The following is a 23,741-nucleotide window of genomic DNA, read 5'->3' as shown; positions in this document are numbered from 1 at the left end:
AGTTTTTCATTTTTGCTCTCTCTGTGTGTTTGACAGCCCTTGTCTAGAGGAAAGGTTTAATCATAATCACAGACTATGATTCTTAACGGTAAGAGAAGTGAGATTATGGAACTCTGCCACCATATGCTACAATGGTCGATCCACTAAAAAGTACAAAGAGCCTGGATTCCTTTCGTGAAAAATATAATATTACAGGTTATCGGCGCTAGATTCTAAGATAGGATGTTGATCCAGGGAACTAGTCTGATTGCTGTACGTGCAGAAAGAAATTGTTCCGCTACTAGCATCTGTATAATGGGATTTTTTTTCCTTTCTCTGGATCAACATGTTAAGAGTATAGGTTGAAGTCAATGGACTTGCGGCTCTTCAATCCTAAAACTATGAAACATCATACCAGATATCAAGTCTCCGTTCGGTCATAATCAATGCTATAATACAATATATTCACTTAGAGGTAAGTAAAGGGGTCTCTGGATCTTTCTAAAAGTTGGAGCATCAATGAACTTTCTAAAAAATGTGTCTGCTAGCAGCAAGTAGAAGAAGCTGATAAGTGATTTAATACAACCAGATAGGGGAGCAATCCCCAAAATTCATGAGCTGCCATTTAATACACAGTATACAGTGGATATAAAGTCTACAGACCTCTGTTAACATAACTTTTTTTTACGGGAAATTAATCCCAGAAAAAGTGTATTTAGAACCATAAAATAAACTTTATTAAATCAAAAATAATTATTTAAAAATATAAAATTCAGTGCTTCACAAAAAAAGAGGGTGGGCCAATATCACCAAAACAGTTACAAAATAATGTTACAGGGTAATTTCAAAACCAAGGTACAGTGATTTTTTTTAACCAAGCTTTGTTGCTGAGTAAAATCAAAGAGTATATAATATAAATAACTCTATATTTCTACATTGCAACATATTAGTAAGGTATATATATAACATCAGTATTTACTTTTGCAAAATATTCATGAGGTTAAACATATATAAATATTGCACTCTTCCCATATTATATCTATTGAGTCAGGTACCTTCATGTCAATCCTATACTAGTGCATATGAGATGTGAAAATACAATCACATAATGGATGATTTATACCTGAGTAAAGTGCTTTGTGCGTGTGCCCGCCCACTGCCCCTACGCGCGTTTAGTCTTGCCTTCTTCAGGGCACTGTGGCTTATGTGTCTCATGTGTGGTATACATAGCGGTGATATACTCCGCCAAGTGTTTGCAGGTGTATATTACATTGCTTCCGGACCTCCAATGGCGCATGCGCAAGGTGACGACTTCCTTCAAGCAAGGAACTTCCGTCCGCGGCCTGTGAACCGCAAGCGACAGGTAGCTAAGCAACTAGCGTACGCGTGAGGCCACAGTGGCAGCGTTGGGAAGAATCCAGGAAGCGGCCACACTCGCGCATGAGCACCGATCCAGACGCACTGAAAATGGATAAATAAAACCGGACGTCCGCACTTATGATTACAACTGATGAATATATATGAGGATGGATAGTATACTAGGAAAAAGAGACTAATAATGATGGTACCATTGGACTGACTGTACTGAAACTGCAAACAATGTATCTACAAATATTACAGAAAGATCAAGTCATAGTTAATTTCAAAATTAGAATAAAACCCTAAAAATATGAATCAATGTGTAAAATCAGAATATTACATAATACATGATAAAAAAAGGAATGTGAAAAACACCACAAAACATGAAATAATACCGAGACAGATGAGTTAGGTATTTGAAACACAATAATAATGAATGAAATGCTAATGACACGATGTCAATTACAAATGTGGTGGTGTAGAATATTGCAATTTCCATGAATAAATGAACAATGTGCAAATATGCTAATATGTGCAGATGAGTAAGTGGGTGATGTGAAAAGAGCCTGCAGGTAACAATAAGTGTGTGAATTAATACTACATAATATTATATGGGATAAAATGTATAAAAAGTATAAAAATGTGCAAATATGCGAATAAGTGTATGTGTGAAGAGTGCGTGGCAAAGTGTGAGTAATATTGTATGAGATAAAATGTATATGTGCAAATGTGTGAATCATCATTATGAAGGAAGTCGTCACCTTGCGCATGAACCATTGAATGACCGGAAGCAATGTAATATACACCTGCAAACACTTTGCGGAGCATACCCCCGCTATATATACCACACATAAGACGCATAAGCCACAGCTCCCTGAAGAAGGCAAGACGAAACGCGCGTCGGGGCAGCGGGCGGGCACACGCACAAAGCACTTTACTCAGGTAAAAATCATCCATTATGTGATTGTATTTTCACATCTCACATGCACGAGTATAGGATTGACATGAAGATACCCGACTCAATAGGTTGAGTGCAATATTTATATATGTATATACCTCATGAATATTTTGCAAGAGTAATTACTGATGCTATATATATGTATACAGTTTATAAACATATAGAGCATCAGCAATTAATGATCATATATACACATACATACATATACACACACCTTGCTAATATGTTGCTATGTAGAGATATATATACTCTTTGATTTCATTCAGCAACAAAGCTTTTAAAAAAAACACTCTACTTTGGTTTTGAAATTTCCCTGTAACATTACTTTGTAACTGTTTTGGTGATATTGGCCCGCCTCTTTTTTGTGAAGCACTGAATTTTATATTTTTAAACAATTCTTTTTGATTGAATAAAGTTTATTTTATGGTTCTAAATACACAGTTTTTCTGGGATTAATTTCCAGTGGAAAACAAGTGTTATGTTTGAGTTTCATATAGTGTGTCATATAGGATTCCATTTGTGAAACTTTGTAGTTAAAACCTCTGTTAACATGCCAAGTTTCTGTCATGTAAAAAATATACTAAGAAGAATAATTTCATAACTTTGTCCACCTTTAATGTCCCCCCATAATCAATTCAATTGAAAAACAAACTGAAATCTTTTTGAATGGAAAAAGATAAAGAACTAAAATAATGTGGTTGCATAATTATGCACACCCTTAAATTAATACTTTGTTGAAGTACTCTGAATTTATGAGAGCATTCGGTATATTTAGGTAAAAGTCTATCAGTACGGCACTTCTGGAATTAGCAATCTTCGCTCACTCTTCTTGCAGTTGCTCTAAATCTGTCAGATTGTGAGAACATCTCACGTGAATACAGATTTTCAACTGGACTCCGGTCTGGGCCTTCCCACAACCTTGCCCATCTTCTGGAGAAGCCATTCTTTTGCTGATTTGGAGGTAAGCTAAGGTTGTTGTCACCTGAAAGGACACATCGCTCTTCATCTTTTTATCAGCTCCTGAAGGTTTTGATGAAAAATTGCCTGATATTTCGAATGGTTCATAATTCCCACCACCTTGACTAAAGCCCCAGTTCCCGACCATAACATGTTTTCCCACATTTCGCGAAACATAGCCGGGGATGGATGCTAGTCTTTCTAAGAAAAGGCTTCCATCTTGACACCCTACTCCACGGGCCAGACATATGAAGACTACGGGGGATTGTTGCCATATGCAGTATACAACCAGTACTTGCCAGAAATTCAGCATCTTTAATGCTTCTCTAAGGCCTCTTTGCAGCCTCCAAGAACAATTATATTCTTGCATTTTCATCAATTTTTGAAGTAAACCCAATTCTAGGTAATGTCACTGATGTGCCAAATATAAGCCACTTCCTGATGACCATCTCCTAATGCCTTGGACCTTTTTTTTTTATACCCTTCTCCTGACTGATAACTTTCAACAATGAGATCCCTTTGCTGTGTTGTAAGCTGTTTATGGAACATGGCTTTTTCTGTAAAATGCAACTAAGAAAATGTCAAGAAAAGCTGACTGGAACAGCTAAACTTTGCATGGGGTAATCAGAATCACTGTAAAATGATGGCAGCTGTGCACTGACTACTATTTACCATGAGTGTAAATGTGATTGGCTAATTCTGAACACAATCACATCCCCAATTATAAGAGGGTGTTCACACTTATGCAACCACATTAGTTTATCTAGTTTTATTTTGCCCCTCAAAATGATTTCAGTTGGTTTGTCAATAGATCTGTGCAGATTATGGGTGACATTTTTACAAGATAAAAACCCGTCAATTTTAACAGTGTGAAGAGTTCATATATTCACGGTATAAAGAAACAGAATAAATCATTCTAAAGTAATTCAACCTAAGCCACAGAAAAATGCTTTGGCAAATAAGCATTAAGAGGGATTTTCCAAGTTAATAAAAAAAAAAAAATAAAAATGTAAAAATACAATAACTCTCAGATAATAAATCTATAATACTCCTGAATCATTAAAACAATGGCCCTGCTGCTATCACCTTCCCCATAGCAAGCCACTGTTATCCACCCAGGGTTGCAGTTTTGATGAGTTAAAGGGGAGCCATCTTCAGAAAATGACCTATTGTTTAAGTCAGATTATGTATTTTTGAAAACTATTTGGCAAGATGTTTATGTTTATTTATGATTATATATATATATATATATATATATATATATATATATATATATATATATATATATATATATATATATATATATATATATTTTATTATACACGTGTGTACACATATATATGTACATATATATGTGTACATATATATATATACACACATATATGTGTGTACATACATATATATGTGTGTACATACATATATAATATATAAATATATATATATACACACAATTTAATCAGTATGTCATTTTCTGATAGCCTCCCTTTAATGCCCATTTAGATGCTGCCCCCCCCACCCATTCCACCCCCCAAGAGAAGAGTAGACTAAATGATCCCAGAAAACATTTTCTAGAAGGGCTAAGTGCACAAGGCGATTACTTCTGATTTTACAGCTATGATGGATCTGTTATATAAATGGTAATAAATGTCGCTGACTTATACATTGACTTGTGAGCATTCAACATTAAAAGATCCCCTCCTTAAGTGCGTAGATATACATCTCCAATATCGTGTACTGAAAGCACAAGGAGGGTGAAGACATGGTGGTATTGCTACAGATTTTACTTGGGGATTTGCTTAGGGAAAACCTAGAGCGGATGACCGTAGCAGACAGGTAAATCTTCACATGCTGTGGACACTTTTGGCATGGAACAAAAAAAAAAAAAGCATGCTGCCGATTTCCAAATTCCAAATGTCCCCACGGCCTTACTGCTATTACTGCAAAGAAACCTTATCAAATCAGCAAAGTATCTGAGCTCTCTGGGAACAGATAGTATCCATAAAGAATCGTCTCACATTTATGTAATATCCTGTATATCAAAAGATCATTTAGGATTTCCCCTTCAGCTTACCTAAATTTATTTTTGCAGAGGCCGATATTTTGTAATATACTTCAATACTAGAAGTGACTTCCATTGTACAGAGTGCTCGTTTGCTTACAGAGCACCACTTGTACCAGTCCATATTGCAGACTCTGCATTATCCAATTCCTCACACTCATAATACTAGTAAATGTGAGGAGAGCAATAGCAGCATGAGAAAAACATGATCACTTTGCTCTAGAAATAAAATACTTCCACAATAGTTTGTGTGTTGTATGCATCTAGAATAGCAGAACCAGGCCATGGACAATTAAGGTGAGGCTCCAAGTTCTCATTCAGCCACTTTAGTTGTATCCATTTTACAGTCAATTAAATAACAAATAAAAACCTTGTAATACTATTCCCCCAATGGTAAATGCTGGGGGGAAAAAGTCAAGTTTTTTGGATTTCACCTTGCCTTCTCTGTTATTCTCACGTGTGGTAAGCCACCAAAGTTGTTTGGTACTAGCTTACTACCCTTAGCCTGCTGCGAACACACAAACACTTGGCGAGCAGAGGTGGGGTCATTAGGAACCAATGTTCCCCTGAATAGACATGTTGGGCTGACATCTATCTAGGATGTTGATTATCTACAAGCCCTGTCACTCCTTGATCTCTGAGGTAGAGCCTGTACTCTAATTCCTGAAAACTCTATTCTATGAATTTTCTCTGTAAACTGACTCATTTACCTTTGTAAATCCATTTGTCTTTGTGCTGTTTTTTTGGCTGTTACATCTTGCTGTTTTGGTACCTTTGCATTGCCTGCCTCCATCCCCGCAGCACCTTCTTGACTGGCCGCTGCCCTCTTACGTCCTCGTCCAGACGGCTTGCTGGAGTCATCACGTTTTGCTGCACTGCCCTGAGACTCTGACTTTGGCGGCCGTCCTCTTCTTTTGGGTGGTGGTGTTGGCACCACAGCATCTGTCTTTATCTCCTCAGTCTCTTTCCTAATATTTTCTGTCCCCGTAGAAGCTGCTGGCCTCTTTTTTCCTTTTTCTGGTACGAGATTTGGAGAAGCTATCTGATCTGAAATGACCTCCTGAAAGACAAAATGCATGTGTAAAACAAAGAACTAGGAATAACTTCATTTACATTCTTGTAGTTACTGCAAAATCCCTTTCTCATTGCATACATTAAGGGAAGACACTTTGACCGTGGGTATACACCCTTGGCTCTATGAGACATGACACTAGGTGGAAAAAAAAAAAAAAAGGTTTTGGCTTCGCCTGGTGGGGGCTATACGCTCTCCTTGAATGCTAGGCACCTCCGTTTAGTGCCAAAAGCCGTAGGACTGCAACGCAGAAAAAAGTAATAATTCTGTGACAGACAAAAAAAAAAGCAACCAGGAACCAACATGTGTCCCAAACCAGCAGCGGCCATAGATGACGGCATCTGCCCAGGTTGCAGCTTTGTAGATCTGAAAACAAAGGCCTGATGCCTGATTGCTCAGGAGGCCCTGACCATCCTTGTAAAATGAGCTGTAATCTAAAAGGGTGGAGGTTTGCCCTTGTAGGCTTCCACGATAGCCAACCTGATTTATTTCAAAAAGGTCATCTTGGAGACTGACAGGAACATGTGCGGTCCATCATGGATCATGACAAGAAAATTGTAAAGCTGGAAGGCTTCCAAACCTGAAACATAGGGAGGCCCTAATTGCCCTGACCAGATACAGACGGTGGAGAGAATGAACAATGTCCTCTTTGATGTGAAAAGTCAAAACAATCTTTAGAAGAAATGAAGGTAAGGGACCTAAAACCACCTTGTCCTGATGGAGAACAGAGCAGTGAGTTCTGAAGGAAAAGAGATTATAGCCACCAGAAATGACACCTTCACCAAAAAGAACCTTGAAGATGTGCTGCAAAGAGGCTCAAGAGAAGACTTCTGGAACAAAGACAGAACAAGGTTGATGTCTTAAGGTTCCACTAGATACCTGGATGCTGAAAGTCATGCTCAGAAATTCCAAGTGATGGGATCGCACCAGACATGACTTCTTTCGGATGATGATCCAATCAAAGAGCTGCAAAGTGATTTGGAGACGGGACAGATTTTTTTTCTATACATGGGGATTTCACCAAAAGATTGTAGACATAAGGAATGACTGCTATCCTTCTGACACAGAGGAGCCTCATCAGGAATTAGGGCACGTTGTTGAAGACCCTGGAAGCTTTCTCTAGTCAAAAGGGGAGTGTGACAAACTGGAAATGAAAAAAAAACTACAGTAAAGCAAATAAGTTGCTAGTGGGACTGAGCGAAGGGCATGTGAAGATACGCATTTTTACTAAAGAGAGAAATTCTTCTAGCTCCAGTGACATGACAATGGACCGTAGGGATCCCATGCAGAATCTTTGGCCTAACCAAGCCGTCCTCCTTGACAACTTAACCTTCCTCTTGTGTTAGCTTTCTGTTACTCTTTCTTATGTTAACGGGTCGGTTTTGACCCGTGTCTTAAATCACCCCTAGGATACCCTAAAAACAGTTATTTATGATCCAATTTGTTTCTTACCTCTTAGTTACCTTGTTAGGGTTTCTCATCCATGGAAGAATTGATTTTAATATTTTTGTTGTGGCCCCCTGGGCCTTTCATTTGAGAGCATACCCTTCATTTTCAATATAAAAATATTGTCAAATGAACCTCAAGAGAATAATATAAACTTAAAAAAGTTTGTTATATTACCTGACTATTACTGAAGGGTTTTAGAACATATTTCTTAAATGTAAAAAAAAAGTATACATATATATATATTTTATATTATTAACTCTAGTAACATCTATGGTGTTACGGGTCAATTTTGACCCATATCTTACTACTTTATGAAAAAGGCAAAAAACTGATTTTTTTTTTATAGAACTTTAATACAAATAAAAGATGAAAATTATATTAACATTAATAGCAATAATAATAAAAAGTAGCTTTTATAGGTCAAACAAACAAACAACAATCAATCAAATCAACAGCAATCAAGTACTAGTTTTTAGATGCATGTTTGGCAAAAAGTGACACTATGTGTGTTCTTTGCAGAGGTATTTTTTGCAGCTGAAGCACGATGTGTTTGTCTCTCTGTCCTTATTGCTAGGGCAGACCTGACACCTCTTTCTTTTAGAATCAGGTGGTCTCACTGGGGTTGTGGCTGTTGTTGAGGCAGGCCTGGTTGAGGAGGATGCTGGTGATGATGCTCTTTGTGTTGCTGTGGGTGTGGACGAAGCACTTGTTGAGCTCTGGATTTGTCGAACCAAGGCTGTAGTGGCTGGGTCTCGGGGCACTCGTTCCCTTTGGTCAATGTGCGCCTCGACAAGGGATCTTCCTAGTTCCTCAAGAAACATCCTCTGCTTGTGTTTTTTCTTTGAATTCCATCCTTGGTGAATGTGGGTCCACAACACAAATGAATTGCATGCTGACACATCAAGGATGTTGTAAAATACAACCATTGGCCATCTCCTAGTCATTCGCTGGCAAGTGTAGGTGGCAGTCAGCTTGTCCAGGTTGTCCACTCCTCCTTTGTTTTTGTTATAGTCCAGGATGATTCTGGGCTTTTTGTCACTTCCTGATGACACAGCTGCATCATTGTGAAGTGTGGACATCAGTACCACATTCCGTCGTTTTTTGGGGCAGTATGAAACAGCAGTGGTGGTGTCTGTAAAAACAAACTTTGAGGAAAGTGGAGCCCTGTCCTTCATCTGCAACAATTCAGCGGGCAGCTCAGGTTTGTTTTTTTTCACTGTGCCCACCATGGTGATTTTCCTCCTGAAGTTCTTGTCCAAGGTCATAGCTGGTAAAAAAATTGTCACAAGTAATGTTGTGACCCTGCAGTCCAGTAGTCATATCGAGGACTACTCGTTTTCCTTGGTTTTTTTCAGGGATGCCGCTTGCAGACTTGCCTGTGTAAATCTGTAGATTCCATGCATAGCTAGTTTTTGCATCACAGGCTGCCCAAATTTTTATGCCGTATTTGCCTGGCTTACTTGGCATGTATTGCCGGAAGGGGCATTTTCCGCGGAAAGGGAGAAAAACGTTCGTCTACTGTCACCTCTGGCCCTGGGTTGAACATCAGTGGAAGGAGCTGCACCCATTTCTCCCAAACATCCCTGATGGGAGCAAGTTTGTCAGATTTTGTTCTGGTGTCTCTGTTGTCAAATCTGAGGACTCTTGATATCATTTGAAAATTTTGAAGTGACATTGTTGCCCAGAAAATATTCCTGCCTGTCGATGCGTCCCAGAGACTATCAGTGGCCTCATTGCAGGATTTGTACACTCCAGCAAGAGAAGAACACCAATGTAGGCATCCAGGACATCATCATGAAGGTCATTCCACATGTTGCCGTGGACTTTTTTTCCTTCAAGGTTTGTCATAGCAATAATGACTTTTTTTTATTGACAATGGCATAAACAGATCAAAACATGACTTGATGTCACTTACTCTTGTCACAGCAAACCTTGTGATCCCAGGGGTCATTTTTATGACATTTGCAGCATCTGCCCTGCCATGTACATCTGGAGGTACTGAGCTCCAACTGATCTTGCCACTTTTGGATTTGAATCTTTCAGCGGGAGCAGCTTCAGCACCGGTGACCTCCTCATCAGACTGAGCAGAACTGTCTGTGTCTTCCGGTTGATACTCCACATCATCTTCCTCCTCAGAAACCTGTTCATCTGTATCAGTTTGCTGCTGTGTGTCCTCTGATTCATTATCATCTAAGATATAATCCAGAATTTGGCTTACATCAAATCTTCTCCTCATTGTTGCATGTGTAAACTGGAGATGTATACTCTGCAAAGTACCAACTCTAAGCTGATTTGGCCATACATGCCTGGACATGTCCCTAACGCAAGTTGTTGGAGGTAGAGCTGGCTGTGGGCTGTTGGTTTATATTGTGTTTATGAGTTCAGTTTTGGGACTTATTGTTTTTTTACTCTTATATTAAACCTGGGTCGAAATTGACCCCAACATCACAAATGTTATAATTTTAATAAGAGCATTTTTACAATTTAGTAAAATAGTTTTATTTATTGTATTTTGTTTAAAAATAAATTCCAGAAAAAGTCAAAAGTCTTGATGCAATAAACAAATGTATGTAGAATTTGTATGCAATTAAAACCTAAAACGGGTCGGTCACAACCCTAACACAAGAGGAAGGTTAACAGGTTGGAGTAGTATCCTCGGAAGTGTTCCTTGTCTGAAACAGGAACAATGACGCTTGAAGCAGAAGGTCATGGATGGCTCGAAAGAAAGCAAACGCGTGAGATCAAACCTTTGGAGGGGAAGAAGCATAGAACCTTTAAGGGAGTCAGGAGGAAAATTCAATCTTGAAACCCAATGATACCACCTCCTCTCTGACACAGGCGTCATCTATGAGAGCCATTCAAATCTCTCTGAAGGAAAGACTACGTCTTTCCACTCAAGAAAGGGATTCAAGTGGCTGAAAACCTTTATGCAGTGGCGGACCTGGAGACGAAGAGCTTTGCAGCCTTAGGACAGGTGTACCAGAAAGGTTTAGTCTTGAAAGAGGTCTGCTTGGAGTTGGGAGGGTCTTCTGGTCACCTCTGCGAGAAGAAGAGTCTCGGAAGGAATTTAAGTTTTGGTACTGCCTGGATGGATGGGTTTGTCTACATTTCTGGGGAAGCAGAGCACTCATGCACCTAGTATAGTCCTTGATGATCTTATCTAAGCACTTTCCAAAGAGCCAATCTTCTCTGGATAAAGATCTGAACTAAGTGGCTTGCCAAACAGCCACAGAATTGGCAGCAAAGCAGACTGCAAGTTGTCCTGACACAAGCGAAGCCTCACAACAGGAATTTTGAAAGCAGCAAAAAAGAAGTGAGGTCAAGAACATTCTCTTTAGGATCCCCAGAAGAGAAATCCTGGTTAAGATGCTTAGTCCAGGGCATACAGCCTTTAATGATTGAAGACGCCGCAAAGGAAGGACGCAAGGGGAACCTGCTGCCGAAAAGGCTGCTTTTCAGAGCGAGTCAATCTTCTCATCCAGCGAATCACTGAGGGTTGCTGCATGAGAAACAGGCAAGGTAGTAGCTGTAGACAGAAGGGCATTCCTTAAAGAAGTTGTCCACTACTTGGACAACCCCTTCTTGAACTAAATGTTTGGGCTCGGTAAAATAAAAAAGCCTATACTCGCCTCCATTGCCTGCGCCATTTCAGCGGTGTCAGCGCTTGCGGTCCCGGGGCTCCCGTGCAGTGGTTGTGACACATGACGTCGGTGCCCAATCAGCGCTGGCGTCACTATCCCCGCCTCCTGTCGAATTGAACATGAAGCCAGATCAACTGAAGACCGAAATGAGTAAAGACTGAGTGGACAACCCCTTTAAGAAAGGCATGTGCCTATCTGAGAGTGTTAAAGTGTTCATTCCATGGCAAGCAGACAGTCAAATTATTCACGGTTTGTAAAGGTGACCTGCTTCTGGTGATATTGACAGAAGGAAAAAGGAGGCAGACTTGTCCTTCACCTGGAGGGTGCCCTAATAAGGTCCTGCATAGCCGAAGACAACTTAGAATCCTACTCGGACTCAGATGTCCCCTGGAGATTCAGGCTGGGCAAGGAAAGAAATGGTATCCTGCTCTGTGGCTCTGAGTGATCCGGGAAGATTGAGGAGGATCTGTGTGAAGAAATCTTATGCCTCTTGTGAGAGCATGTGTGAAGAGGGGGAAGATCCTCAAGCTCTACGATAGGGGAAACTAGCGGGGGTGATAAACACTCCAGGGAATTAACCATAGATTGGGAGAGGATGGCCAGGCTACTTATGGCCTGGTTCAAAGATCTGACCCACTTGGGGAAGACTCTGCTCTTGACAGGGATCAGACGTCAGAGAAGTAGTGTGCGATAAGGGTGGTTAAGGCACTGGGAGCAGCGATAACTTGGCTGACCGCATGGTAAGCGTTTGTCACTGCACGATGAAATGACATAGGTGTCCATTATGATGGTGGGGGTAGAGGTAACATGGGGTGTGGCCTATGATCCAGAAAGGTTCAGTCCACAAAACTGTTTCCCCAAATGATGCTGGGGAAAGATCTGCAGCTGTAGCGATAGACTGGAGGTCTTGGAGAAGCATACAAGTCAGCAAGAAAAATGAGCCCATGGCTGGAAGTAAGGAGGAAGACTTGGAAAAGGGGACCCTCCCGCATTAAGCATCCAGGTCTTCAACCCCTCCCGAACAAGGAAAGGGGGTTGGGGTTCAGGAGAGAGATCAGGTCACCCAGGGAACAGGATGAAGGCTGAGGCTCATCAAAGAGAGATGCTAACACATATGGTGCAGATAACAGCGCAGGAGGCTCGGAAGGAAAATAAAAATTGGGGACTGACAAGGGATCTCCTAAAAGCAGGAAATCTTCCGGAAATTGACATAAAAAGCACTATAAGATGATAGCCAGCCTCACAAAAAGGTGGTCAACTAAAAAAAAATGTAGCCGAAAGGTGGAGATCGGCTAGTAAAAAAAAAAGAAAACAAAAAGACATGCCTGTGGGAATTATACTCACACATTTGATATTGGACGCCCATGGAGTCACCATTTGGGTGACCTCTCACGATTGTGTCATCACTGGCACTACGTTGCAGCAACAGCCTTGGGGGACTGATGACCCTTGGAGATATGGCATCCACAGGGAAGTACACTAAGAAAAAAAAGTGGAAGACATCTGCACCACCTAGCTAAAAAAGGGAAAAAAATGCAGATGACCTGAGACAGGTCATATCTGCCTACTATGGATACTAGGATAAAACTCAGCTGCCTAGTATCCAAGAAAAATATACAGGAAGAGGCAGCACATTTTTTTTTTAACCTAGAATTGAAGATCATAGTGGCAGGGCGTATACCCACGGTTCTGCGTCCCCAACTGGTAGTAACAAGAAAAGAACCTACTTCGCACCATGAATAAAAAGGATCTTTCACCAGGTTTATGCATCACCAACTGAAAGCAGCAAAAAGTAGAGGCAGACACCCTGATTCCAGTACTGGGTCGCTATATGCACCCGATGTCTTTTTCAGGCATATTCTGCCTGGATTCCACCACAAAAGAGCCCCATTAAACGAACATAGAGCTCAACAATGTGAAAACGATATTGCTGTATATACAGTATGTTACGTCTTATGTCATGTTTTTAATCGTTTCAAGGCTAGGAAACCCAGAAGCGGTTAAAAGAAGTGACTGCTTCTTCGGGCTTGGAAGCCACACACGCTTTTTACGTCGCAGTGTAGAATGGAAGACGAAAGTGTCAGAGCCGCTGCAAAAAAGAAGGCAAAATAGCCAGCGAGGATGCTGCAGGAAAATGACAGTCAACGTTTTCCTGAAGCAGCTTCGCCTAGGAAAACTTGGTGGCTTAGCTGGCATCTAAATACACTGTGTGCACATACCCTTTCTGGACTTCTATTGTAGTTTTGATGAAACACTGTTCTAACTGCTGCCAGTCCTAACAATTAGGAGTTTGTGCTATGTAATCCTTGATGCCTTGATATTCATGAACCCTGGCCATCCCTGCTGCCACAGCTTTATGCCTATGCACAGTATAGGAATTCAGCCATCAATCAATGTTGCAGATGGTGTGAGACAGAGTTGAGAGAACTAGCAGGGCTGCAGCAGATAAACCACTGATTTTTATTAAAACTACAGCAAGAAGCTCAGTACATGACCCAGCACTAGAATCAGGGTCTTTGCTCCTATCTTATATTGCCTGTGTGCAATGGGAAGCATAAACATGGTGCAGCTCTTCTTTAATTATAACATTAAAAGCAGTGAGGTCACTGTACCTTGTTCTTCACAGCGTCACACTTCACTGGAGTGGAAGACATCATTCTAACTGGATGCTCCTCATTTTCACTTACGCCAATTTCAGATACTTCTGAGCTTTGATCCCTAAGAGAAATTAACAATTGTTTATAAAACTCTATACAAGGTTTTCTTTTTTTGTGGGCAAATACATCATTACAGAAATACAAACCTAAAGGAAATGTGTCACTTTGTGGTTATTACATATATTAATAGTATATAGTACGATAACATTACAATGTTTAAAATGCGTTATTTTATTTTTAATTCCATAACAATGATTTGTTGAACATAAGAGCAACCTGTTTCATAGCTGCTGCGTGCAGTGTCAGGGCACAATACACAGCGTATGGCCCACCTAAGAGATAGGAGAGGAAGGACAGCAACTGACCAGATTGCCTACACTGGGAGTTTGAGCAGGTGTGCATTGTGCATACTCTATGGCAGGTGCAGGCCATTGCACAGGTAAGGTGTAGGGTAGCCAAGGCCCTCGTTACTGGAGCTCTCAATCCGCTGCTGTAGACTCTTTACACCATGTCCAGCAGAGACTTCTTCACTCCGGTCTAAACTAAGGAGACTGTTGCAGCATGGACAACAGTAGCGGCATCATTAGCCCAAGGACCATGAACAGCACTAACACAGCCTGGTGTATATTTATAGCTAAATAAGGAATTATTCCAGAAACATGAAGTTAACCCCTATGTTTTTATGACAGAATACTGATATTGATGAATTGGGTCTCTTACCTATAGGATACCCTCCATTCTTCACATATAGTCATTCTGTTAAGCAAACCATTCTATTAGGTACATTTATTAGCAACCCTGAAAAAATTGTTATGCTAGTTTTCGAGCACAGAGGCACAAATGAAGAACTGAGGAAAAAGTGTGGGTGGTTTTTTTTTTGTTTTGTTTTTTTAAACACAAAAGGTACAGTACAGACCAAAAGTTTGGACACACCTTCTCATTTAAAGATTTTTCTGTATTTTCATGACTATGAAAATTGTACATTCACACTGAAGGCATCAAAACTATGAATTAACACATGTGGAATTATATACTTAACAAAAAAGTGTGAAACAACTGAAAATATGTCTTATATTCTAGGTTCTTCAAAGTAGCCACCTTTTACTTTGATGACTGCTTTGCACACTCTTGGCATTCTCTTGATGAGCTTCAAGAGGTAGTCACCGGAAATGGTTTTCCAACAATCTTGAAGGGGTTCCCAGAGATGCTTAGCACTTGTTGGCCCTTTTGCCTCACTCTGCGGTCCAGCTCACCCCAAACCATCTCGACTGGGTTCAGGTCTGGTGACTGTGGAGGCCAGGTCATCTGGCGTAGCACCCCATCACTCTCCCTTTTGGTCAAATAGCCCTTACACAGCCTGGAGGTGTGTTTGGGGTCATTGTCCTGTTGAAAAATAAATGATGGTCCAACTAAACGCAAACCGGATGGAATAGCATGCCGCTGCAAGATGCTGTGGTAGCCATGCTGGTTCAGTATGCCTTCAATTTTGAATAAATCCCCAACAGTGTCACCAGCAAAGCACCCCCACACCATCACACCTCCTCCTCCATGCTTCATGGTGGGAACCAGGCATGTAGAGTCCATCCGTTCACCTTTTCTGCGTCGCACAAAGACACGGTGGTTGGAACCAAAGATCTCAAATAAGGACTCATCAGACCAAAGCACAGATTTCCACTGGTCTAATGTCCATTTCTTGTGTTCTTTATCCCAAACAAGTCTCTTCTGCTTGTTGCCTGTCCTTAGCAGTGGTTTCCTAGCAGCTATTTTACCATGAAGGCCTGCTGCACAAAGTCTCCTCTTAACAGTTGTTGTGGAGATGTGTCTGCTGCTAGAACTCTGTGTGGCATTGACCTGGTCTCTAATCTGAGCTGCTGTTAACCTGTGATTTCTGAGGCTGTGACTCGGATAAACTTATCCTCAGAAGCAGAGGTGACTCTTGGTCTTCCTTTCCTGGGGTGGTCTTCATGTGAGCCAGTTTCTTTGTAGCGCTTGATAGTTTTTGCAACTGCACTTGGGGACACTTTCAAAGTTTGCCCAATTTTTCAGACTGACTGACCTTCATTTCTTAAAGTAATGATGGCCACTCATTTTTCTTTACTTAGCTGCAGTCTATTCAGTACGACTATCAGCTGTGTATCCATCTGACTTCTGCACAACACAACTGATGGTCCCAACCCCATTTATAAGGCAAGGAATCCCACTTATTAAACCTGATAGGGCACACCTGTGAAGTGAAAACCATTTCCGGTGACTACCTCTTGAAGCTCATCAAGAGAATGCCAAGAGTGTGCAAAGCAGCCATCAAAGCAAAAAGTGGCTACTTTGAAGAACCTAGAATATAAGACATATTTTCAGTTGTTTCACACTTTTTTGTTAAGTATATAATTCCACATGTGTTAATTCATAGTTGTGATGCCTTCAGTGTGAATGTACAATTTACAAAGTCATGAAAATACAGAAAAATCTTTAAATGAGAAGGTGTGTCCAAACTTTTGGTCTGTACTGTACGTGTACAGATTTTTATGGCTAATGCAGCGGCACAATCTATGTTTTACATACGTATAACCTTGTAAGCTTTTAAGAATCTAGTTAATACTTTGTTATTAGTAAAGTGTCTTTGTTCTACCTTTGCCGTATAAGAATAGTAGGGTCCGATTCTGAAATGACACTTGTATTGGTTACAGCATCAGGACCAGACACCCTATGATAAGGCCGCCTGCCGGTTGCAGAGAGAGGCTTATTCAGAGCACCAAGGACCGTTGTTGGTTTTGGCTACAAAAGAAAATGAAAAGTTGGGAAAAACATCAAATACATGAAAAACATTTATTCAATAGTACATTTCTAATATACAAGCTTACACAATTTTATTTTAATCTTAGAATATCCGATTATATTGTGGTCTTCTGACAGGCGACCAGCACTAGAGCAAGGTGTTGGATCTCAGAATATCTGGTTATATTATGGTCTTCTGATCTGACAGGCGACCAGCACCAGAGCAAGTTGTTGGATCTCAGAATGTCTGGTTATATTATGGTCTTCTGATCTGACAGGCGACCACCACTAGAGCAAGGTGTTGGATCTCAGAATATCCGGTTATACTGTGGTCTTCTGACAGGCGACCAGCACTAGAGCAAGATGTTGGAGGTCAGAATATCCGGTTATATTGTGGTCCTCGGATAGGCGACCACCACTAGGGCAAGGTGTTGGATCTCAGAACATCGGGAGAATATCCGGTTATAATGAGGTCCTCTGGCATGCAACCAACACTAGAGCAAGGTGTTGGAGCTCGGAATATCCGGTTATATTGTAGTCCTTTGGCAGGCGACCACCACTAGAGCAAGGGGTTGGATTTCAGAATATCCAGTTATATTGTGGTCCTCTGGCAGACGACCAACACTAGAGCAAAGTGTTGGATCTCAGACTATCCGGTTATATTGTGGGACTCTAGCATGCGACCACCACTAGAGCAAGGGGTTGGCACGTGCTGCCTCAAAACCTCCCATAGTAGCAATTTTATTGAACTTAACTATTCTTATTTATGCAATTCCTTAACCCCTTAATGACGACGATAAGTTATTCTCATACGTTTTCATTTTTCTTCCACTTCTAAGACTCAAACATTTTATATTTTTCCGTATGAGGGCTTGTTATTTTGCGGAATGAGTTGTTGTTTTGGATGACACCAAACATTTTACCATAAATTGTACATAAAAATGTAGAACAAAATTCCAGGTGTAATACTGATCACCCTTGCCTTCTTTCCCCCCAATCCATTGGCAGGAAAAAGTTTCCTGGCAAATTGATATTTTGAGTCACTGTGATAATACCGCTACCAAACTTTTGTAGTTTTTGGATATTTTAGTGGCTTAAAAAAAAATTTAACTTTGTATACAAAAATAAACAAATTTGGTTTGTTGTTACTTTCTGGGATTCCCATGAGCACCAACATGGTAGCGAAAAGCTTTGCCTTTAGCAGGCAGCAGAAATTATTAACAGCATTTATTGGGTTGGCAGCATCGATCAATCCTAGCTCAGACTGTAGCTGTCGGAGGCCGATGTGGTCAATGATATTTTACAGTTCATAAAGGGCAAGATTACACTTTAAAATGTTACCTTTCCCGTTAACAGATGTATCCGTGTCTCTTCAGATATGTAACTCTTATCATTGCAAAAATCCTGTAAGGTACAGAATTACTTGTTATTGTCTCCAGAAGTTAGATAAAAATGAACAGAATATTGCATCAAATAAAGTGTGTAATGCAAGTTGTCAGCCCTGTTATGTAATGACGTTATTAACCCTTTAACACCTGCACAGAGAATCAGGTGTCTGCAAATCAGGTGCTCGGCAGATGAAAAAAAAAAAAGAGGGATTTTTGGTACTCACCGTAAAATCTTTCTTGGAGCCTTCATTGGGGGACACAGGACCATGGGTGTATGCTGCTGTCGCTAGGATGCTGATACTAGGCAAAAAAAGAAAAAGGCTCCTCCTCCGCAGTGCGCACCCGCCTACAGGCACCAAGCTCACCAGTTAGTGGCTAAAGTAGTAGGAGGAAGATAAAATAATTAACTATGCAATGTCCAACGGGGCACAACCGTGAAAAGTAAATGAGATGCCCAACAGGGCCAACTGAACATATGTCCAAAATCAGGGAGGGTGCTGTGTCCCCCAATGAAGGCTCCAAGAAAGAGATTTTACGGTGAGTACCAAAAATCCCTCTTTCTTTATCGCTTCATTGGGGGACACAGGACCATGGGACGTCCTAAAGCAGTCCCTTGGGTGGGAGAACACAAGATAGTCACAGACTAGGTCAGACTGCGGCATCAGCCGAAGAATAAGTGTGGACCTTGTAAAACCTTGAAAAGGTGTGGAGTGAAGACCACGTTGCGGCCTTACAGATTTGAGAAGCTGAAGCCTGATGGCGAACCGCCCAAGAGGCCCCCACCACCTGGGTGGAGTGAGCCCTTACTCCCGGAGGGGGAGGTTTGTCTGAGACGCGATATGCCTCCAAAATGGTCGAACGTATCCAATGGGCGATGGTTGACTTGGAAGCAGGAAGACCCTTGCGACGCCCCTCAGGGATGACAAACCGGGCATTCGAACGCCGAAGGGAAGCCGTTCTAGAAAGGTACACACGTAGAGCTCTGACCAGATCCAGATAACGCAGGGATTTCTCCCGTGGATGCACTGGAGCCGGGCAGAAAGAAGGCAAAGTAATGTCCTGCTTGATGTGGAAAGGGGAGACTACTTTCGGCAAAAAGGAAGGCTCCGGCCTGAGCACTACCTTGTCTTGATGGAAGACCAGAAAGGGTGACCGACATGAGAGGGCTGCGAGCTCTGCAACCCTCCTAATTGAGGTAACAGCCACCAAAAAAGCCACCTTCCAGGAGAGAAGAGAGGCTAAGATGTCCTGAATGGGTTCAAACGGGGGCTGTTGGAGAACGCTTAGGACCATATTAAGGTCCCATGGGTCCCCAGGAGGGCGATAAGGCGGCGCCAGGTGAGCCACCCCTTGTAGAAACGTCTTGACCTGAGGACGGCCAGCCAAGTTACGTTGGAATAGAATGGACAAGGCCGAAACTTGACCTTTGAGAGTGCTTAGAGAGAGTCCCGCCTCCAGGCCGGACTGAAGAAAGGCCAAAATAACCGGTAACGAAAAGGACATGGGAGCTAGCTCTCCAGGTTCTGTGGTATATGCGCGAGGTAGCGGGTTTTCTGGCGTTAATTAGGGTCTGAATGACGTTGTCATCAAAACCCGCCTTTCTCAACACTGCGGCCTCAACGGCTATGCTATTAAATTCAGAGAACGAGAACTCTGATGAAGAATAGGTCTTTGAGAGAGGAGTTCCGGACGGTCTGGTAGTCTCCAGGGGGAGTCGACAAGCAGGTTTACTAGATCTGCGTACCAGACACATCTGGGTCAATCCAGGGCTATTAGAATTACCGGTACTCCTTCTGTCTTGATCTTTTTGACGACTCGAGGGATCAACGGTAGAGGGGGAAAGAGATAGGGCACCTGGAACTGAGACCATGGTATGACTAGCGCGTCTTGAACGATCGCTAGTGGATAGCTGGACAGAGCTACAAAGGATGGGACCTTGTGGTTTTACAGAGACACTATGAGGTAAACGTCCGGCGTGCCCCACCGTAAGCAAATCTGATGAAACACCTCGGGATGGAGAGACCATTCACCTGAGGCAAGGCCCTGCCGACTGAGGAAGTCGGCCGCCCAATTGTCGACCCCCAGAATGTGGACTGCTGAGATTGCCGGAACTGTCTTCTCGGCCCAAACTAGCACTCTTGCCACCTCTTTCAAGACGGGCTTGCTGCGCGTTCCTCCCTGATGGTTTAGTATGCCACGGCCGTGGCATTGTCGGATTGTACGTGGACTGGGAACCCTGCTAGAATCTCCTGCCAGTGATGCAACGCCAGGTAAATTGACCTCATCTCCAAGATGTTGATCGGTAGGGAGTCTTCGTGGGGACTCCACCGGCCCTGCACCGTGTGGTGAAGGAAGACTGCCCCCCAACCGATGAGGCTGGCATCGGTCGTGACCACCTGCCAGCGAAGAGGTAGGAATGACCTCCCGGGTCTGAAGGAAGAGGGGCGGGTCCACCAGGTTAGAGACCCTCTCACTTGAAGAGGTAACCTGATGCGTCGATCTAGAGATGACGGGTTCTTGTCCCAAGCCGACAGAAGGGCCAGTTGAAGAGACCGGGTATGGAACTGGGCACACGGCACTGCTTCCATAGCTGCCATCATTTTTCCCAGGACACTCATGCCTAGGCGAAGGGAGTGTGGACTTGGGTCGGAGAGAAGGTGGATCCCCCGATATAGAGAGTTTATCTTTTACCTCGGAAGAAGGACCCGGGCACGGGTCATGTCGAACTGCATCCCTAGAAAGGTTACCCGATGAGATGGGACAAGGGAGGATTTGTCTGTGTTGATCAGCCAGCTTATCCGAGAGAGAGTGTTCAAGGTGATCAGGAGGCTGTGGAGACAGTCCCTGAACGTGGGGCCTTTGATTAACAGGTCGTCGAGGTAGGGGATAATTACAATCCCCGTGGCTCGTAGAAAGGCCATGACCGTCACCATTACCTTCGTGAAAACCCTCGGGGCGGAGGCGAGGCCGAAGGGGAGGGAAGTGAACTGGTAATGTGCGTTCTGGAAGGAAACGCGAAGGAACGTCTGATGGGATGCGCAGATTGGGATGTGAAGATATGCGTCCTGAAAGTCCACTGAACATAGATATTACTCGGCTTAAATCGAGGCGATTACCGGCCTGAGGGACTCCATTCTGAACTGCCGGGTGCGTACTTGTCGGTTTAGCTGTTTGAGATCCAGGATCGGACGTAGTAAGCCGTCCTTTTTTGGAACAACGAAAAGATTGGAGTAAAAACCGGAAAACCTTTCCTGAAAGGGGACGGGAACTATGACTCCTGAGCGCAGAAGGGAGGCTATGGCCCGAAGAAAGCCGGGAAGCAGAGATGGTTGTGGGGGGCGGGACCAGAGAAATCGTGTTGCTGGCCTGGCGTTGAATTTGATTTGTAGCCGGAGGTCACAATCTCCTTGACCCAGGCGTCTTCTATTGCCGAGACCCAAGAGTCTCGGAACAGAAGCAGACGGAAGCCCACCCTGGGAGAAGTCCCAGGTGGGTGTGACCCGTCATGCTGAGGAAAATCTGTTGGATCGTGATAGGGATCCAGAGAACTTGGAGGAGCGACCCTTTGCGCGCCAGTTGGGAGTGGGCCTAAAGGAAGGCTTAAGTCTCTCTCGCTGTGCTGGGGTACGGTCCTGTTGAGCGGAGGGGTCTGGTTGAGCGAACTGATGAAAGGACTGGAACTGAAGGGAACGTCTCCTAGGAAAGGGGCGTTTAGGTCTGGGCTTGGGAAGGGAGGTGCTCTTGCCCCCAGTGGCATCAGAAATGATTTGGTCTAACTTCGACCCAAACAGCCTGGAGCCTTGAAAAGGAAGATTTGTTAGAGATTTTTTGGAAGCCGGGTCGGCGTTCCAAGCCTTGAGCCAAAGAATTCTACATAAGGCAATAAGATTGCTAGAGACACAGGCTGAGCAGGCAGTGGCGTCGAGGGACGCAGTGAGCAGATGTTTCCCTGCGTGGGCGATCTGATCCGCTAGGTCAGCCAGATCGTCCGGGGAAGCCCCCGTTAAGATGCCCTGCCTAAGCTGTTTGGCCCATGCAGAGACTGCTTTTGATACCCAAGTTGAGGCAAAGGAAGGACAAAGGGAGGCGCCAGCAGCCTCAAAGGCTGACTTAGCCAAGGCCTCAACCTGTCTATCCGTAGTGTCCTTAAGGGAGGAACCGTCCAGAAGAGACAGCACCGTTTTGGCAGAGAGAAAGGAGGATCCACTGATGGGGACTCCGTCCATTTGCTGACAAGGTCATGGTTAAACGGGTATAGCATGTCTGTTTCTTTCCTGTGAAGCGCTTTTCTGGATGCTCCCTCTGTTTCTGAAAGACACCGTCAAATTCTGTATGGTTAGAAAAAGTGCGTGCCGGGCGCTTAATTCTCTTGAAGGAAACGGTGTAGTCCTGAGAAGGGCTCTCGTCCTCTTTAACGTGAGTCTGATTGACGGCCGATATAAGGCTGTCAATCATGTCCTGGATCTTGGAATATTGATCCGTGTCGGAATCAGATTCTGAGTCTGATGCAGAGTTAGATCCCAGGGCGACCTCCGGGGAAGAGGTGTGAGATGCAGGGAGCATCTTGGAGTCGGGAGAGCTGGAGGATGAGCTTGAGTGAGTCCGTTTCTGAGAACATACTCTGTCTGCCCTTGTGAGAAGGGGGCAGGAGTGCCTGCGAACCGTCTGTGGGAACGTTCGGAGCACTGGTGGCCGTGGATAACATAGGCAAGCGTTCTAGGACCTGCACCAGAGATTGAGATACCTTGGTGAGGTCAGAGACAGACTGCGACATAGCAACAGCCCACTCCGGAGGAGAGGGAGTTCCTTCACCCTGGGTGGTGGGGGGATTTTGGGGTGCCAGCATGGCGGGAGTCCTGCAGGTCGAGCAGAAAGCTGTTGTGAGGCCCGCGGGCCACTTAGTGCCGCAAAGAGCACAGGCGTAGTATGTGACTATGTGAGAGGGACGGACAGAGAGCTCCCTGGGTTTGGGCATATGTGCCAGACCAGGGATACTGCAGAGGAGGGAGCCTGTGGGCAGGAAAGGGTGTGGGTCGGTGCCAGGGGAGATCTACCCGATCCTGAAGTAACCACGGTCCCGTGTCCCCCGTCGGAACTCCGGAGCTGAGGCTGGAGTGGGCCAGGCAGAGTGGTGCCGCCGGACTCAGGAGCAGTGTTGATGATGAAGCAGCCAGGCAGAGTGATGGCGTCGGCGTAGAGGGGCGGGGCAGGAGCAGAGCGCCGAGGCTCTGATAGGCGGAAGGAAAGGGGGCGGGCTTAAAGGACCAGGCCGCTGATAGGTCCGTGGGACAGCTTGCGGGCTTGGCGGAAGCGTCACAATGCTCCTCGGCCCTGATTGGTCGATTGCCGGAGGGGGCGTATACCCGTCGGTAAGAGGAACGGCCCACCAGAGACTCCCTCCAACGGAGAAAGCGCGGGCAGTTTTGCCGTGCATAATGGGGAAGAAGGAG

General features: G+C 43.6%; 1 protein-coding gene across 4 annotated transcripts in view; it reads right to left on the bottom strand.

The window, feature by feature from the left end:
- PDS5A (PDS5 cohesin associated factor A) overlaps positions 1–23,741 on the bottom strand; it is a 134,953-nt gene that overhangs the window by 16,764 nt on the left and 94,448 nt on the right. For 3 of the 4 annotated variants that reach the window (XM_073645828.1, XM_073645817.1, XM_073645822.1), the window contains exons 29-32: positions 18,245–18,307; positions 16,758–16,903; positions 14,087–14,192; positions 6,023–6,372 (exon numbers count right to left, since the gene is read on the bottom strand). In XM_073645828.1, the coding sequence (XP_073501929.1) occupies positions 6,023–6,372; positions 14,087–14,192; positions 16,758–16,903; positions 18,245–18,307 (665 nt within the window). The remainder of the gene's footprint in view (positions 1–6,022; positions 6,373–14,086; positions 14,193–16,757; positions 16,904–18,244; positions 18,308–23,741) is intronic. The other variant, XM_073645835.1, reaches the window with a different exon arrangement.

This window comes from Phyllobates terribilis, unplaced genomic scaffold (assembly GCF_046119375.1).
Source record: "Phyllobates terribilis strain yellow unplaced genomic scaffold, ASM4611937v1 Scaffold_1__5_contigs__length_1240528914, whole genome shotgun sequence".
In the NCBI taxonomy this organism is placed as follows: domain Eukaryota; kingdom Metazoa; phylum Chordata; class Amphibia; order Anura; family Dendrobatidae; genus Phyllobates; species Phyllobates terribilis.
Note: the sequence above shows the minus strand (reverse complement) of the source record. Positions and strands in the feature narration are given on the sequence as shown.